The 19566-nt window shown below is 41.9% G+C and overlaps 1 protein-coding gene and 2 long non-coding RNA genes across 4 annotated transcripts; 2 read left to right on the plus strand and 1 right to left on the minus strand.

The window, feature by feature from the left end:
• Positions 1 to 18: 18 nt before the first annotated feature.
• Positions 19 to 16653, minus strand: LOC131139330 (hexokinase-1-like). 2 transcript variants are annotated; one of them, XM_058088844.1, is made up of 21 exons: positions 16359 to 16653; positions 10461 to 10623; positions 9359 to 9507; positions 9169 to 9288; positions 8933 to 9028; positions 8734 to 8833; positions 7498 to 7681; positions 6975 to 7130; positions 6258 to 6345; positions 5919 to 6064; positions 5653 to 5845; positions 5464 to 5575; positions 4399 to 4547; positions 3480 to 3599; positions 3313 to 3408; positions 3047 to 3146; positions 2784 to 2967; positions 2486 to 2641; positions 2250 to 2337; positions 1767 to 1912; positions 19 to 1554 (listed from the first exon to the last, which is right to left on the minus strand). In XM_058088844.1, exons 1-21 carry the CDS (start codon positions 16419 to 16421, stop codon positions 1410 to 1412), a joined length of 2754 nt encoding a protein of 917 aa, XP_057944827.1. In that variant the 5' UTR covers positions 16422 to 16653; the 3' UTR covers positions 19 to 1409. The 2 variants fall into 2 exon arrangements, with proteins under 2 accessions (XP_057944827.1, XP_057944828.1); XM_058088845.1 differs by lacking the exons at positions 10461 to 10623; positions 16359 to 16653 and adding an exon at positions 10230 to 10250.
• Positions 8923 to 9813, plus strand: LOC131139333 (uncharacterized). The gene is made up of 3 exons (XR_009132229.1): positions 8923 to 9094; positions 9194 to 9307; positions 9402 to 9813. It is a non-coding gene; the product is annotated as an uncharacterized LOC131139333 (long non-coding RNA).
• LOC131139334 (uncharacterized) lies at positions 11977 to 18781 on the plus strand. The gene is made up of 3 exons (XR_009132230.1): positions 11977 to 12166; positions 16103 to 16268; positions 18667 to 18781. It is a non-coding gene; the product is annotated as an uncharacterized LOC131139334 (long non-coding RNA).
• The last annotated feature ends 785 nt before the right edge of the window (positions 18782 to 19566 follow it).

Here is a 19566-nt window from a genome sequence, read left to right on the forward strand (position 1 = left end):
TTACAGGTAATAGTTTATAAATGACACATGAATGCCGCTCCTTCTGACATAGGATTGATTTTATTTAGTGAAGGACTGGTTGACAGTGTTGGACAGATTCAAGTATTTATGTGACAAAGACAGTGTGGATGGAGTGATTGTTGATGGAAAACATGTCATTCATTGGAGTTCCGATTACATTGAGCTTGTCCTGTCCACATAAATGTGATGTTTAACGTTCTGTCAAAATATCCCATACAACACTATAGCAGCTTTAAACTTTGTCATCCTGTGCTGCACATCTCCCATCCGAGAATCATCATCCGAGTTGTAAAAAGAGGTGATAAATGTTCTTGAGACCATCAAGAGTTTGAAAGTGCAGTTGTATTTTTGGAGAATGTTAAAATAGCTTCAAAAATATTAGTGGACCAACGATGGAGCCCTGAGGAACGCCATAAGCCAAAATGAAGGGAAAGAGAAGTCATTACATAAATACATGTGCAAGATTTGGGCTACTTCATGGAACATCATGCTCCTGAGATTTTAGGAGCATTTATTAAACAAGAGGTGAGAAAGAATAGAATGCTTCAAATCCAATTCAAGTGTACGGTTCTTCTACAGATTTTGGCCACTGGTGGTCCACTGGCACCCATGATAGCACCTCATACACTTATGTTTCATTCATTTCACGTTGCTAAGAAACTGATTGATTCGCATGCCTTATAGACAGCAGCAGCATACTGGGAATTGTACAAATACTTGGTAAAATACAAAGAGCTCTTACAGTACAGTATATTCATTATATAGGCATGTGACATCCCTCCATGTTCACACTTCCTTCCAGGCTGAGGCACCTTATGTAATAAACATCAACTTTTTGATTGCAGCAGTAACGTTTTCATCACCCCCTGATGTAAAAATAGAATAAATAACAGTATCGTATGTAAAAGAATGGATTTTTATATCTGGATAAGACCTTAAAAGCTTTAAAGCAAAAAACAAACCCCTTACATATTGTGTATATTATTGTTTTCACTTCATATCATATTGCTGTCTTTTTGTGCAGACACATTGTGGTGATGTTGGTACAATAATTTAAAGAACGACCCTGCAGCTACTAAACATCATGAAACAACATTAATGCATCGTGGGGAAACTGCATTTGGACATCCTTTGTCTAGTGTGACATCCTGCAGTTACCAAAATAATCCTCAAGGTGGCGACATTACACACCACAGCAATATTGGAACTGTGCAAAGCTATCATCGTTTTGTACTAGTATGGTGATTGTGCTAAATAGCAGAGAAAGCTCTCTTCTTTCTGCCACATGGAGTAAAAGCTAAAGCGGCTACTGGAGAGGGTGTTCCCTGGTCTGCTTTGGTTGAGTGAGGACAGAGCAGGAAGGAGACACGTGGAACTGTCAAAAGTTATCAGTTGTTCAGCTCTTGTCTCATTCGGACGCCCACTGCCGTGATGAGCGCCGCTCCTTTGCCGCTGCCGTCCTCTGACAACAGGAAGTTGACATTACACTGAGGAGCCAGCACTTTGACGGTCTGGTGCATGATGATGGAGAAGCTGGACAGACAAGATATTTGGTTTGAAGTTGACATGTCTTGAAGTATAAAGCAAGAGATTCAAATATAAAAATGCATGATTGTAGACGACCGCAATGTCCCTTTGAATATCTTCAATTCTGATTACTACAACATATTTGATTTAAGAGCTGAGTGTATAAGAAGTATCTCCTCATGACCAATCTATCTGCATTTTTTATTGCTATATCTTACTGTGGATGCAGTTTATACAGAGTCCCGTCCACTCCGACCGTGATGTTCAAATGGTCCAGTCCACGGTTTTCTCTGATTTTATCAACCACTGCCGCCATCCCTGCCCCACAGAGTTGAGCGGCACGGTGTGACACGGCTCCACATACCTGTGTAACAATAAAAGGCCAAAACATTATCATTATTGCACCATATTGAATTGCCTATCAATTCACAAATACGCATTTCCACACGGTCGCACACCTCGAGCTCTTTCACAAATCGCGGTTGATAAAATGTTTTGTTGTATTGATAATGTACACGTGGTCTACAAGCCCCAACTGGGGTGCCTTTTGTCAAAAGCAAGTCTGTATGCAACATGATACTTAATAAAAATGGCTGCAAGAAAAACACCACACCTTACAAAATATGGGGTATTTGTATTGTTCAATCTGAGGATTATTATGATGGACTGTGATGTTATCATTTAAACACTGTGTATCTTACCTCCTTGACAATGATACTGTCATCACAGGTGCTGTCCAGCCCTAAGTGCTGTAAGATGGACCTCACTTGAAGTAAAGCCAGTCTGTCACTGCATAAAGATGCACAAACACATCACGAGTCACCAGGATGAAGGATAATACATTTATGTATTGATTAAAAAGCCACTAAAATGCCCATGTCTACTCTATGAGATAAGATGTGCTGAACATGCTGGTCCATTTGTGGAGGATTCTTACCTCTCAATCTGAGACAGGAACTTTGTTTCAAAGATGCCCCTGGTCTTCAGTGTCTCTGAAATCTGACCTCTGAATAGGTAGCCCCTCTTGGTCAAATCTAATAGTATGTTTCGCACTATTTCACCAAGGTACATGCCGCTACACATTTTCTCGTATCTATAGTACACAGACACACACACACACCACATAATTGTACACACATACAATATGTATGAGGGACAGAAAGGGTTAACTGCTAGCAGGTGTTTCTGACATGGGTAGAATTCTGTGTGTGTGTGTGTGTGTGTGTGTGTGTCACCTCTGTTTGCCCGGGTGAAGGGAGAAGTCATCCACGGTGCGGTCATATTCCGTCCTGATGTCGTCTAGGCAGCCATTATCGCCAAAGGCCCCCCACTCCATGTTGACACACATGCGCCCTACATCGCCGTCTACCATCTCAATGTTCCTCATCTCCTCCATATAACACGCATTACTGCCGGTGCCTACACACAGAAGAATGATGTTATATTGATTAGGGACATCTCAAGAGACCTCCTGTGTAGTGACAAATAGTGAACTGACCAGCAATGAGTCCGATCTCACAAGTCGGTTCCTCGTAGGCACAGGTCATCATGGTTCCCACTGTGTCGTTGACCACGGCCACAACATCCAGCTCAAACTCCTTCAGAGAAATATAGTACAGTTTCACTGATAGAACAGTAAATGATGAAAATGTCAAACGGATTGATTGTACGTTGTGGTGAAAAGGGAACATTTAAAACATTGCCAGTCCATTATTTCCATGATCCTAAATCCACACACACTGTACAAATCCACTCTTTTCCTACCTCTCGCCTCTTAATAGCCTCCCTCAGAAGCCCCACCACATCTTCTCCTTCACAGTCTGTTGCTTTAAACCCTTTGGTCCACGCCACCAGGATGCCCTAGGTAGACATGCAAACAGACAGCTTTAATCAATATCATCTTGTCGAGTGAAGAAGTGGTACATACTTACAGCATCCAAGCTGGTCTGTAAGCAAGGGAAAGAGAAGGTGAAGCCTAGAGGAAGACGAGCGTTCTTCATCCCCATGTAGTCCAGGAAGTCGCTTATACAATGAACAATGTGATCAAACAACTGGAAGAGGAAAGACATGTCACAGAGTGTAAATTGATGTGTATGTTTGATTGATGCAATGCTGTGATGTCACACCCATTTTATTGTCTTGCTTCATATGAAATGACTGAGAATATTTACTTATCATATTGGAAATTAAAGTGAAACCCGTCAAATAAGATGGAAGCAGAGGTCAAAAGGTAACAGACAGGATTACTTGTCTGCTAATCCTAAACAACGTACCTGCTGGTCACCATTCAACCGGCTTCCGTGCAACTTACAAGACTATCTATGAACTATCAACCCGCCAAGCTGTCCCACATCCAACTTGACATCACCCAAGTAGAGTCGTTTAAAGATGCTAAATGTTGAGAAGGATCATGCCATAATATTCATTCATTCATTTATTTATTTTCTACCGCTTATCCTCAAGAGGGTCGGGGGGGGTGATGGAGCCTATCCCAGCTGTCTTTGGGAGAGAGGCGGGGTACACCCTGGACTGGTCGCCAGCCAATCACAGGGCACATATAGACAAACAACCATTCACACTCACATTCATACCTATGGACAATTTGGAGTCGCCAATTAACCTAGCATGTTTTTGGAATGTGGGAGGAAACCGGAGTGCCCGGAGAACATGCAAACTTCACACAGAGATGGCCGAGGGTGGAATTGAACCCTGGTCTCCGAGCTGTGAGGTCAGCGCGCTAACCACTTGGCCGCCGTGCAGCCCTCATGCCATAATATCATATCATAAATATCAGTTATGTGGCCCCTACAAATTATAAAAACCCAGTTGGGAGTTGGATGATGAACTCACCTCCTCCCCTGTACCCTGCATCACTTCAAGGGGAATGGCATAGATCTTGTTATGCATCTCCACAGTTCTCCTTTTCCCGGAACGAATCTTCACCATCAGAACTCTAAAGTTGGTTCCTCCCAAATCCAAAGCTAAGAAATCACCATTTTCTGCAGTCAGACAGAGACACAGACAACAATCCGTTAGCACTCTAAATAGACTTGCATTCAATCACTAGGTTTTCAAATACACCAGTTTTCATGTGATTGTTTGTGAAGATTTAGCTGTGGTTTTTGAACACTATCTAGGGGCGACTGCTAAATAACCCAAAGCTATGTGACAAAGAAGGCCAGAAAAATAAATAAAATTCAAGAAAGAGCTTGTAACAAAAATACGAATATGGCGTGGCCGTAGCCGATCTTGCCAGAATGTACGGCAAATCAGCATGACCACTAAGTTCCATCCTGGCAAAGACAGATGATATAAGTTGGTAAAGGTGTAAGATCAGACTGTTGAATGCTAAATAAGCCCCTCTACCTGCCCACATGCAAAACTTTAGATTATTATTATTTATTCAAAATTATTTAAATTATTTGTACAATTTATTTGTACGCTGTACATTGTTGTTCATATTTAATGTCATCTATTTATTCACCACATTATTATTAATTATTGAACGGAAGCCAGGCAACGACATTTCGTTGGCAATTTCACTGCTGTGTTATTGTGCGATGACAATAAAGGAAGTCTGTCTATCTAAAAAAGAAAAAAAAGGTGCTAACAAAGAACGAGATCACAAACGATTAAATCTGTTGAGAAGTTGTTCTGAATCCCCTCTCTCTCTCGCCACTCACCACCCATCCTTTTTCTATGCCGCTTATCCTCACTAGGGTCGCGGGGCTATGTTGGAGCCTATCCCAGCTGACCGTTGCCCTCCATTAAATAGCCATCATAGGCTATGAAATGTTTACTTGTTCTTTAGCCCCCTTGGTGGGTGTAATGTCAACGTGCCAACATGCCAACATGTCAACATGCCATGTCTCACTAGTCTCCTCCCAGTTACAGAAGCATGTGGTTGTGTCTAACCTGTGCCATCAGGAGTACTGCATACAAATGTTGGCAACATTTTGACAGTGGCAGAAGCCTGTGTGTCCTTAGAAAGGCCATTTAGGATCTCAGTCCTCATGCGGTTCTTTACCTGGAAAAACACAGAAAAAGTCCGTACATACAGTAGCTATACTCACATACAAGTACTGTACACAAATATGCACTCACCTCTAGCAGTTGTTCTGTCGTCAGGCGGAACTCTGACAAAGTTTGTGCAATTTGTCGAGACTTCTCAGCGAGTCTGTAGGCCACAGCTGTCACCATGGCGGCTCCTTTTCCACTGCCGCTCTCAGACAGGAGGAATCGCACATCGGAATCGGGGACCAGTCGGCGAACCGCCTTATGAAGACGTCGGGCATACCTGAAGTATATTTGAGTGAAGTTATTTGCAGTACAGGTATTCCGTAATACCATTTTCACAACTTTTGACTCACTGTGGGTGCATCTTGTAGAGAGATCCATCAATGCCAACAGTAGTGCGGAGTCGGGCAACACTTTTGTTCTCTTTGAGCCTCTTGAGGATGCCCGCCAGCACCGCCGCTACCAGATTGGCAGAGCGGAAGGACACAATGGTACAAACCTAAATGGAGTCCATCAGAGAGAGAAGAAGCACATTAAACTTTAAACAGCCAACATCCATTCTCAATACGCCTTTCCTGTTCAAAGCAATTTAGAGTCTTGAATGAAGCTAATATTTGGACTGTGGGAGGAAGCCACATTAACCAAAAGGGGACAAGGTCCTACTTAGTATGTATTTTGGCAACAATACCCACATGTTGAACAGCGATGCAGTCTTCAGCTGAGGGCTCTACACCGAGTCTGGTTAAAATCTCTTTGGCTTTGGTTAATCCCTCCTTACTCCTAAAAAAAAGAGAGTGAGATAAGCGAGACTGTGTATTGTAATCCTATAAAACAGACACAAATGTTTTAGCTCAAGGACCAAATTACAAATATGAGGACCCAAATTTTGTAAAACAACATCAAGTTTCTAACATCAATAAGCAATTTTTTTTAATTCACAGATATTGGCTAAATAAAGACTTGTTGGTGGTTTAATAGCGAGACAGTGTATTGTAATCCTATAAAATTGGCGTTAACATTAGCATTAGTGTAATGCAAATGTGCAATATTTCCATCACTGCCTCTGTCACTACCTCGAAAACATATACACACAATATTATGTGTATATCTGGGATATCTTGTTAAACTGTCTTTTTTTTACTTTACTTTTTGCATACTTTTTTAACTTAACTGTTGCACTGAAAGGAGAAGCTCTCCAATCTCGTTGTACATCTTGTATAATGACAATAAAGGCCATTTCATTCCTAATACACTTTTTGCATTCATGCAGTTATGTCCATCATTTCCTTTTCCTTGTGACTTCACGACTATGGGAAAAAGTGTGTCCGAGGTTGGGACCCACAGCGAACCCGTCATAGATTATGCTATACATTACCAGCATCCTCTAAAATGATGCAAATGAGACTTACTTCTCAATGGCAGAGACATGCTTGGTCTCAATTCTCCCTTTAGTAAGCAGCTCAGCGGTGATCTTGCCCTCAAACAGAAGACCCTCTCTGGCCATCTTGACCAGAATGAGACGAACCAGCTCACCCATGTACAGCCCACTGACCATCTTCTCAAAACTGCAGCACAAGTAACAAAGCGATAGACACTGTTTCAGAGGAAGATATTTTGCCAAATGCTCAGCAAATATTCAGCGATGAAGCGAAAAAAAACAAAACATTAAGCTTCAACACATCCAACCTTATCAACCACCTGAAATGGCAGTATTGCTATGACACCCGGGGCTTGTTCCCATTACCACGTGGTTCAAAAAGCTTGAGTCGTTCTTACCTCCATGTGTGCAGAAACTACAGTTACATCTAAATTTAATTAAATAATAATACATAAAAGTTAGCGGTATGGGTCAGGAAGTCATGAAAAAATACACACAATATGCAGCCCTAATATTCAAAAAGATAAAAGCATGAGTAGACCAAAGTGACATACAGCTGTTTGCCGGGGTTGAGAGAGCCACGATCAATCTCTCGATCAAACTCTGTCCTGATGTCCTCCAGCCGGCCGTCGTCTCCAAATGCCCCCCACTCAGTGTTCACACACATCCTGCCTTCGTCACCCTCTACCAGGTCGATGTGACGCAACTCCTCCATGTAGCAGGCGTTGGTACCGGTTCCTACAAGCAAAGACGTCACAAATATGTTACAATGCAGCAAAATGGCAACTTTTAGAAATATTTTGGTTACCTATTTAGCTTCATAAGAAAAATACTACATTAAGGCCTACTGATAAGTATATTTTCTTGTTAATTTGAAATGTTTTAAGTATCAGAGTTTAGTATATGTTTCTGTACTGACCTAGATCGAAGACAAACCCTTTTTTCAAGACTTGCACGTTGGTTGTGCGAGTGAGTGACAAGAAGAAAAGATCTAATAGATCTGAAGATATATTTATACGTCTTTGAGGTTTTTTTTTCATGACACAAATGCCAACTAATTCATTCATTCATTCATTTTCTACCGCTTTTCCTCATGAGGGTCGCGGGGGTGCTGGAGCCTATCCCAGCTGTCTTTGGGCAAGAGGGCAAATGCAAACTAATAGAAGAGAAAACTTTCAGAGCAGTTTTACGGCGTGAAAACGGTGGAAGAAGTGCATTTGATAAGAGCTTGGCATGGATCACTTGACTTCTGTCTAAACTCAGTTTGTGGAAAAAATACGTGGATATGTATCTTCTAGTGATATTCAACGTAAATATATCAGAGTTGAATTTTGAAAAATGGCTTTGAATAAAGGACAAACTTTGAAAGTGCTTAGTGCTTGTTCAACCTTGATTTCATTTTCAACAGTGTAGGCTAATATTCATTCATTTTCTACCGCTTATCCTCACGAGGGTCGCGGGGGGTGCTGGAGCTTATGCCAGCTATCTTTGGGCGAGAGGCGGGGTACACCCTAGACTGGTCACCCAGCCAATCACAGGCCACGTATAGACAAACAACCATTCACACTCACATTCATACCTATGGACAATTTGGAGTCGGCAATTAACCTAGCATGTTTTTGGAATGTGGGAGGAAACCAGAGTACCCGGAGAAAACCCACGCATGCACGGGGAGAACATGCAAACTCCATACAGAGATGACCGAGGGTGGACTTGAACCCTGGTCTTTTAGCTGTGAGGTCTGCACGCTAACCACTCGACCGGTGTAGGCTAATAAACATTTGTAATACCGATGATAATTCCGACTTCACAGCGTTGGTCATCAAAGCCGCAGGTCATCATCGTTCCCACGGTATCATTCACTACAGCCATGATGTCAGCTTCGTAGTCCTGAAAGAAATACAAGCAAGACATTAATAATAGTTTTCTTCTCAATGAGGCACTGCTTCGCATGACATCACAGTAGAGGCCTTACAGATGAAGACTTACTCCTCGTTGTTTGATGGCTTTGTTGAGCATCTTAACGACATCCATGCCCTCCACCCCGCTCGCCTTGAAGCGCTTTGTCCACGTTATCAGGGTACTCTACACACAGACAAAGCAAAGCCTCAACAGGAAAGATTGGCACAAGGATGGATAACAGGACATACGGTAATGAGAAATAAGATGGACATGAGGCAGCTTTAGGTTGTCACCATCAGTTTGCTTGATTAATATAGATTTACCTCATCAAGTTTGGTTTGTTGGCAGGGGAAGGAGAAGGTGAAGCCAACTGGCAGCTTCTTGTCTTTAATGTTGTGTTTTTCCATGAAGTCACCCAGACACTCGGCCACATGGTCAAATAACTGGAATGGGGAGGAGGAGGTGAGAAGTACTGTATGTTGTAGCATAGTGGATGTGTGTGTGTGTACACACTCTTGTTCCGCTGCCATGTATGATGTCTTCGGGTGTGTCGTAGATTTGGCTCTCCATCTGAACTGTCTGCTTCTTCTCGTGACTCACTCGGACACGAAGGATCCTGAAGGCACTTCCTCCCAAATCCAATGCGATGAAATCTCCTTTTTCTGTAGAAACACAAGAAACAAGTTGGCAGAGAGGAAGAAGGGATCGTGGGAAATACAGCCATCCCTCACCAATTCTGTGGGTTATCTCTATCACATAGAAGCACATTGTACTGTTTATTTAGCCTAAATTAAAACTAAAATACAAATAAGACTGTATTAAGAAGATGCATTCAAAGATTGCTGTCCATAATGTTTGATGAGATACACCAGACTTGGGTGCTGCAAAAACAGGTTTTAACAGCCACAATAATCCCCAATACAAGCTACCGCTGCCGCGCTAACTCACGGCAAGCTAAAACTCAACTCTGAACCCCCGACGTCACTTGTCGTCTGCACCATTTTCAGCAACACACGTGTACAAGTCTCATTTACGTCCTAAATGCCTTATTTTCTGTTATTACGGCGTTATTATGTCTACTATATTGGGTAATATGAGTAAAGGTGACTATAGGTGTATTATTTCATGTATAGAGGGCTCTAATAATGTTAGAAATCATATTTAGAAGATCGCAAAAAAAATTTCCAAGATCAACGTATGAAAATATTTAATTTATGAATAAGGAAATTCACTTATTGGGTGTGGAACCAATTAACTGTTATAAACAATGGATTCACTGTTAAAACAATGGTTGTTTCAACAGACAGTTTATACCTACAGTGTCACTCAGAAGAGTACAAAGCAAAGGTAAAAGTACTTTATTTGACTCTTTGTTCATTGCTACCTGCGGTAATTAGCCAAGTTCATGGAGGGTGAGATGAAAGGCCCCCCACTGAATGAAAGAGATAAAGAGAGAAACGGAGGAAGGGGGATCATGGAGGCACAAGAGGCATTCCCTTTATCAGCAGATATACAAATACTGCATATAGAAATACTCAGACTTCTATTAATATGCAATGAGCAGAAAGAAATACATTTCCTTTTATATACAGTACATGTTCATTAAAGTACTGACCTGAGCCGTCTGGGATGGAGCGCACAAATGTTGGCAGCATCTTAAGAGATGCGGTGGCGTTGGTGTCACGTCCCAGTCCTTTGACCAGCTCCATGCGGAACCGCTGCATGATGTCCAGTAGCGTCTCATCAGAGAAGCGCATGGAGTACAAGTACTTGTCAATCTGACAAAACACAGATGAGCAAGTATAATCTAGGGCAAGGGGTCCATTTTTATGCAGTGATCCAGAGTCTAGAGTGTTTTAATAAATATAAATTGGTTTTAATTATTATTATTTTACACTTGAAATTTAAATTATAAATATAATTTCTATGACATCATGTGGGAAATACAGTGAAAATTGTGGACATACTTGGAAAAATACGTACGATGTGTTAAAAATGATCCAGGATAATATCAAAAAACAACCGGAACCTTTACTGTCTTTATATGGGCGAATTTTCATTCATTCACTCATTTTCTACTGCTTTTTCCTCACAAAGGTCGCGGGGGTGCTGGAGCCTATCCCAGCTGTCTTGGGGCGAGAGGCGGGGTACACCCTGGACTGGTGCCCAGCCAATCACAGGGCACATATAGACAAACAACCATTCACACTCACATTCATACCTATGGACAATTTGGAGTCACCAATTAACCTAGCATGTTTTTGGAATGTGGGAGGAAACCGGAGTACCCGGAGAAAACCCACGCATGCACGGGGAGAACATGCAAACTCCACATAGAGATGGCCGAGGGTGGAATTGAACCCTGGTCTTCTAGCTGTGAGGTCTGCGCGCTAACCACTCGACCGCCGTGCCGCCCTTGGTCGAATTTAAATTATAAATATAATTTCTACGACATGTGGGAAATACAGTGAAAATTGTGGACATACTTGGAAAAATACCTACTACGTGTTAAAAATGATCCAGGATAATATCAAAAATACCTTTACTGTCTTTATATGGTCGAGTTCTGTGTAATTACTTTATTGATCCCTTGCAGGAAATGACAGTTACAGTAGGCACATTTATAGGCAATACTGTAGAAACATTAAAAATGTAAGAACACCATGTTTACTTTCTGCATGTATCTTTACTGTTTGTAAAAGTGCCAAGTGTATTGTTTAGTCCTTCACCTCTAATTTCACAATGTAGTAGTAAAATCGCATACACAGACAATGACGCCTGGCAATGGAGGGACCAGATTTACTGCATTTGCTAATGATTTTTAGCATTCCACACCCCGAACAAGAAATCATGCTGTTCAATCATTGGCATCATCCCCTCTTGGCAAAAAGGAAGTGAATGACATAAAATGGTCACCCTGGCTACATGTGTGGTCTGACAGGCTACATCAGCTGGTTGCTGTGCTTTGTCCCCTATTGACACACTCCCAACACACGTTGTTGCCTGTGGTGTTGAGGAACAGGATGTCAAACAACCCGGAGTTGCATCACATCATAGACAGAATGAAGCAATTTTTAGCCCTGCCTCGAAGCTCAACTCTTAATTTCCATTACACATAAAACATGTGACGTGACAACAATAATTAACTTCCTGCTTTAGACGTCACATTTCCTCAAAGGCGTCTTTCTTTGTTTGAACAGGTTGCTACGGTATAAATGCGAGACTTTACAGGAAGAAACCGGAATATTCAGGCTGGATCCGGTATGAGGCATACCGTACAGGCAGACTGGACTAGCTTCACTCTGATGCAAATCCAAACAGGTAATTTAACTGCTTAAAAAAACTGTACAAAGATGCCAAATAATAAGCATAACAAATAACAACCTGACTTCAACAGACTTTATATTAAGTCATCCACATGGATTCCTTTCAAAATTAACACTCTTGGAAGAAAAATCATTTTAAAAAATCCAGGCTAATATCAAACTTCAATTAATTTATTATTTGATTTATAGGAATTCTGTTGATTTATAAAGCAGTTGAGCTAAAATGTAGTGCACTACCTGGCTACAGCCAGCAGAGGCACTGTTGTTTCCGTTTTAACTAAGAAGAACAGCATAAATCAATTCATTTACCTTCTCCACAATTTATCAGGGATATAAGAACAAAATGCTCACATTAGTGGTGGGCAGATTGATCACAGGGGGGCTTGGGGGTGGTGGGGGATAAAAAGCCAAAAGATTTGAATAAGAGAAAACATCAGTGTTTACTTCTGTTTACTTCTTTTACTTAAGTAATAATTGAAATAATGTGTTGATATTGTACCATTTGTCCTGTTTTTTTTCTGATGATACTCACGATTATCAAAATCACAAATTCATTCAATGTGCTCGAAAAAATTAGCGACAGTATCACCTCCTTCGAGCTCACACAAAGTAGTTATGACACTTTCAAACTGGCCCAACAAGCCACTGTGTACAGCTCTTCATTACACTGTGCAGGTGTTACATTCCCTATAATGTGCTTACATGTGGAGTCTGGCATGGAAGCATATTAACACATGCTCTTAGTTGTCCCTCCTATAAATAAACACTCATAATCCCAGCACAACACCCTGCTTACTCCGCTTCTGTACTTGCATTACACTGGAGAAAATATATGTTCTCAGCAAACTTATATCCAAAAAGGGTACTGTACTGCCTAATAGCCTAAAGTAGAGTGAAACCTCTAAAGTCAAGTCAGGCAGCTTTGTCTCATTTTTTTTTTAGATGAGACTGAGGGCATCAATAAAGTGGACCACTGCAGCAGAGTGGAGACTGTGGCATATACTGTAATACTGCAGTGTCTGCAGTGCATTAAGTTAAATAGGGCGAGCCTTAATGCAAGGTGAAGGCTTTAGCATACGCCCGTGACCCTTGTGAGGACAAGCGTCATAGAAAATAAACTGATATTACAGTATACTCGAGAACTCTGTTCTAAGTAACAGAAAATTTGGATGTTGGCATATCTGCACTAATATTGAAAGTACTCCCGGAACATCAGACCCCCCCCGACACTTCTAACGCACCACCACCCACTATATGAGAAACACTGCTCCAGTGGCACATCACATTTAGCTGCTGCTGCAGGAGTGATACGGCAGGAAGCGTCACATGACTCTGCAGCAGAAAACCATGATGCAGCAATTTATCCAAGCCATCAAATGGAGCCTCTTCAGAAGGAAATTCTCACGAAAACCAATAGTCACATGAACCAAATGTCACCCGGACGCCACTTCTGCAGCATTGCAAAATTAAAAGTGTGGTCTTTCCACAAGCCATACTTCCTTCAGCTGAATCCTGCATACATACATACACTTTAGATTGGATCAAGACCAAGAAATCAGTTAATAAGGTCTACATTAAATTTTGAAGTCACAGACACCGACTGAGGGGTGACTGTCAGTCTTTCAGCTTAAAGCCATGCATTTTTCTGGAATAATATGGTATCTCAAAGAGTGTGCACACCATATTTCAGCAACCATTTTATTACTGGTATACCTTCGTAAGGGACAATATTATAGACATTAAACTTGGACATACCCTCGGCCATCTCTGTGTGGTGTTTGCATGTTCTCCCCGTGCATGTGTGGGTTTTCTCCAGTTTCCTCCCACATTCCAAAACCATGCTAGGTTAATTGGCGACTCCAAATTGTCCATAGGTATGAATGTGAGTGTGAATGGTTGTTTGTCTATATGTGCCCTGTGATTGGCTGGCCACCAGTCCAGGGTGTACCCCGCCTCTCGCCCGAAGACAGCTGGGATAGGCTCCAGCACTCCCTGTGACCCTTGTGAGGATAAGTGGTAGAAAATGAATGAAGTAATGAATAAACTTGGACATACTTGTATATCCTTTCAGCTTTACTAGCCGCTGAAAATGGCTCAACACACAGCCGTTATTGTCTGTTTGGCAACACAAGTGAGTAGCAAGATGGTTGTGTCTTGCCTACAATCAAGCTTGGTGCTGGTACCATTCATAATGGACTGCGATTGCATGTGTGGTTCTATGTGGTTCATAGAAGACAACATGAATTCCAACATGTACTGTGACATTGAGAAGTAGAGCATGTCTCCTGCAAAGCAGTTTTCCCAACATAAGGACACACCTCCAAGATTACAAGCGGCTTGCTGAGGAAGCAGAAGGTGAAAGTGGAGAGCTGCTTCAGTCATGAACGCACTTGTGCACCTCTGGGGCATCGTTAAGCAGATGGAAGGTGGAGGACTTCAAGGTATCTTACATCCACCAGTGGTACATCCATCATGGAGGACAATCTGTGCAGCTCTGGTAGATCCGCTAATTATTAGGCAGTTCCAGACATCTGTGGTGCTCTCACTAAATATTGAAACTTCTGACGATATTTTATAACTACTCTAAAGTACATCAAGTTTCTATAATATTGTCCCTTCAGAAGATACAATAAAACGTTATCTGAAATGTGACGTACGCCCTGACTCTTGTGTGGGAGTTTTGCGCAATGTCACCATCGCTGGTAAGGAAAGGTGAGGTTGGGATGGTATGTGTGTGTGTGTGTGTGTTTCCCATTCACCACACACCTTTGGCACACAACTCTGTCTTTGTGTGTGTCGTCGTCACCTGGCGTTTTTGCTTTATGGAGGTTCTCTCTGGCCTTTCCTTTTTCTTCCGCTCACTCAATCACCCCTCCCCATCCTGTCAACAATGCCGTGTTCTCCTTGAAACAAGCTTGGGGAAGCTCTGAAATCTAATGCCGTTTTGTGTTTTGTTTATGCACACACACACACACACACACAAGCTGGCCATATGGGAAAAACACTGTCCTCTGCACTGCCCTCACAAACCATCTTGCACTGATACGATTCACAGTAGCACACACATAGAAACAATGCAGAGTCAAGGACATTTACACACCTAGCGTCCTACGGGAGCGCTGCTGTGTCTGTAAGCCTTGCTCATCTAACATACAGTATGGTCACATGTCTCAAAGCTGCCCTATTTTAGGGAGGCCGGCAGAGGAGAGGAGAGGAGGGGGGGGTGCTGTATTGCATCAGATCCTGAGGGCTTTCATGTCTTTTACAACACTGCAGGCCTTCTTTGATGCCACCACACACACACACACACACACACACACAGCAGACAGGAGCGGGTTACAAGAAGGAAGCGTGACAAGCGTAAACTTTCCTCCATTTCTAAACCGCGGTTTATAGAGAAGCTGATGACATCATCAGTGAGCGACCTTAAAGGGGCTCTCCCCCCCGGCTTCATGTGCAAAGGAGAACATGTTGGCTGGAAATGTGAATATGTTTCTTCTGATTTAAAAAGTCCAAAAACGCGTCAGATCAGGATGGAGTGAAGAGTTGGGTGTTAGAAGAAATGAGAGGTCGTACTCTCCTTTAACATTGCCCCCAGGCAACCTAAAACTGGCCCCGTCACATTTTTACCTAAATAAGGGGGGCTGTGCTGCTGAGATGTCCTTAAGGAAACACATTCATGGAATCCACCTCTACTTCTCCACTAAAGTTAACCATAAACCAAGTCAATAGAATTCATACAGAACCAATTCACAGCAGAAGTTATCTCAAGGAACTTGAGAGGCACCAGGGTTCTGTGGCGAGTGGTCCTCTGTTCTCAGTACTACTCAGCTGAATATAGTCACTATCTCTTCATTTAGTTCTCCGAAATGTGCTGATCTTCCACTAACAACAGTTCATCTCTGCTCCCATCTGTACTTTCACCTTTCAGTTCCTCTCATCTTCACCTTGGCTCTTCAAACCAACTACCAGTGACCGGATGACAGGCTCCCCGAGTCATGCAGTTTATACATTTTACAACACATGTATCATGTATCACGCTGACAGGTTAGCCAGCCGGAGTGACAACTCTAACTGACACAAAGCAACACAGTCAGGTAAAAGCCGGTCTTGAAGCCTCATCCTTTTCTTATATCACATCCAAAAAGGTCAAATGGGGGGGGGGAATGTGAGCGGGGGGTGCTTACCTTTTTAACCTGGTCATCCTTGAGTTCAGTGAAGTAGTAGGCTAGTAGTTGGGCTGCAATCATCCTGCTGCTCTTCTCTCACAGACACAGCAGGCTGACCCACAAACACAGATTGAGGAAATTCGAAGTCAAGAAAAATAAAGACAATATCCTCCTTAGTTTTTACTATATTCAATACAAACAGGCCTACGACTAATGAATTGAGCGATAAATACACAGCTAAGATCTACTCCAGAGCCGGTTCATGCGTGGGACAGTCTCACCGTGTCCAGCATGTGAGTGAAGCAGCCAGGAAGCAAAGTGAGCAAGTTTAGCAGCGGGAAGGACCAATGGGAGGAGTTAAAATTACATTCCCCGCCCTTTGTCTGCAAGATGATTGGATTAGGAAGTGTGTGTGTGTTCGTGTGTGTTTTGGGATGGGAAAGACTCGCCTCTGATTGGCTTCTGCGGAACCTTGCGAGGAAGCCCTCAAGGGATGGTGGAAGAAGAGACAAGGTCCCTTCTAATTAAGGGGTGTGAATGTTTTTATTACTAAGTTACGCCAGGTTCTTGTTGTTTTCTTTCAAGTTAACAGCTGGGGAATGTTGTACAATTTACAGTTAATTATAATACACGTAGACTCAACAGGGGAGTCCTAACGTCACCTTCCAAGATGGCTGCTCTTCTTAATAGTAATGTTACAAAACCTGTATTGTTATTTTAGCGATGAATAAATCTGACTCTTTATGCAGAGCCCGTGCAGACGACCTTAAAAATATATTTTTTTCATATCATATCGGCTGTATTTCCATTCGTATACATGCTTGTTTTGGTAGATTACTTTTCTTTTTCATCTTCAATTTTGTATCGGATTTACTTTGAGTGATGAAACACATCAAGTCAAATTAGTGCTTGGAAAATTAAGGTATAAAATCTGCTCTAACTTCTTTAATATTTGGGGTAGTAAAATGAATGAGTTGTCTGTTAGAGTATAAAGTGTCCACTGTTCATGTGGACTGGTGCATGTCTCCACCGTCCTCGTCATCATCCATCCAGTGGGTATGCAAGGATGATTTGATCAATCACTGCCATGTCACTAACCCTTTTCGAAGAAAATAGTCTTTCTTGATTATGTCAACACAAAAGACTACTAAAGATAATTATAATCAGACAGGACAGCCGCAGGAATACCATGGAACACCACTGATGGCCCCCAAACCTTCTCCTCCTTCGGCTTCCCATGCACCTCATCATCATTTCATCTGCCCTCCAGCTTGATACAGTGCAGAATGCTACATTGGTACTATCTGTATACTATAGTGAGTAATACAAGTGTAAAGATTACTATAGGGTTGTTATTTCATCTATAGAGAGCTCTAATAAAGTTAAAAACAGCATTCAGGTTGTAAACGGGTTTTCTATGTATCTAACAACAAAAAATATTCCATTTATAAATCGGGAATCCTATTTATATTAATCTTATTTGATTTATCACTGTCAAGTCTGGAAAATTAGCCGTGATAAATGAGGGATTACTTTATTGTTTTCTTGGGATGGTCTAAAAGTATGCATCTTTGTTGCCGGGGATGAATTGAGTCAGAAAGGGGAAATGAAACATAAATTACAGATGGAGCATGAGTGGTGCTGTGATTGTGGAGCTATGAGGTCACTCGGAGGATACCAGGATTGGATTACTGTGCTGTGGCACAACCTCAATCAGATGTTGGCATTGTGACATGATAATCCCTGACAGATTAGCTACTGTTGCACACCCATTAGCACGCAACCGCTCGCCACATTTCCTTCATGTAATCCTTTGTTTGTCCATGAGAACTTATATTGCATATCATTACTAAGACATTGTCATCCACAATTCTCACATCCGTTTGAATGTCAATGCATTTGCCACTATTTAATCCATCATCAGATATACTATGTGTCCTATATTGGAATAGGTGACTAGACGGGCCGCTGGGCAAGCATCCAGTCAGACAGATAAAGCAGAAGGATGAAAATAAAACAGGGTGATAATCCTGAATGATTCAACTGAGCTGCTTTAGCCTGCAGTTGGACAACATGGATGATATTGTCTCATATAAAGTGAAATTCCTGTGTTGGTCTGTCTGTAATGTCACCTAGTGCATGTGTGTCTGCATGGGGTTGTGGTTTGGCGCACAATCTAATCAGTGCTGGGCAAACACAAGCATGTGGTTGTGAAAACCTTCCCACAACCGATTTGCAGGCATTGTTTTAAAAACTTTTAGCCCAGCAGTTATTTGGGGGGGGGGGGGTACCTGTCATGATTCATGAAAGCCCTTCATTCTTTCAGAATCATCTGGCAAGATGATGCATCTCCACTGGAAAGCACTCGAGTCCTCAGACGAAATACAAGTACGCCCCCTAGTGGTTGTAAGCCACATAGATCTGATGGCTCATACTGGATTTGCACAACATTCACCATTGTTGGAACCACAGTGCTGAGTTACAAAACGTAGCTGTGCTTTGCAAACCTGCACAACAATAAAAAGGTTTTATCGTTCTTGCAAAATCTAAAGTCTCCTGGCGTCAAACTGTATGTCAATCATATCACACTCCATACAGTCGAGGAGGATGTCTTACCAGGGGCACTAGGCCACAGTGTAAACACAACACCATAACAGTAATGGTATTATGGAGTAATATTTTAACTTGGACTGTAGGTGGTTTTTGTCCCACTTAATTGAATGTGTTTGTCGGTAAATATTACATTTAGATTTTCTTTGGATCAAGTATGTTGAACTATTTTCTGATTTAAAACAACAAACTGCAGTTAGTGAAATGTTTTCAATCCCTTCCACATAATTGTATGCGAAGCACAAAAAACTAATTTTCTATGGTTAACAATACAATTGTGTGGAAGCATATATTAAATGGGACCTATTATGCTTTTTCCATTTTTCTGACCATGATATGTTTTCTGACATGTTAAACGATGCCAGAGTTTCAGATAATGAGGTTTGCGCATTTGGAAGTGAGGCCTGAAAGAAGTTTGGGATGGCTTAAAACACGGTAAAACCGTTCCTTTGTGATGTCACAGAGTGCGGACTTCCTTATATGGTTCATAGTTAGGAAGCACTTTTAGTATGTGACCAATCACAGCGGAGTGGGTATACCCCGAGGTGGGCTGTGGGTGGAATAAATTAATATACTGTTTTGGCAGGAAGCACAAATCCAAGTAAATACAGCTGGA

The sequence above is a fragment of the Doryrhamphus excisus genome, chromosome 12, assembly GCF_030265055.1.
Source record: "Doryrhamphus excisus isolate RoL2022-K1 chromosome 12, RoL_Dexc_1.0, whole genome shotgun sequence".
Classification (NCBI taxonomy): domain Eukaryota; kingdom Metazoa; phylum Chordata; class Actinopteri; order Syngnathiformes; family Syngnathidae; genus Doryrhamphus; species Doryrhamphus excisus.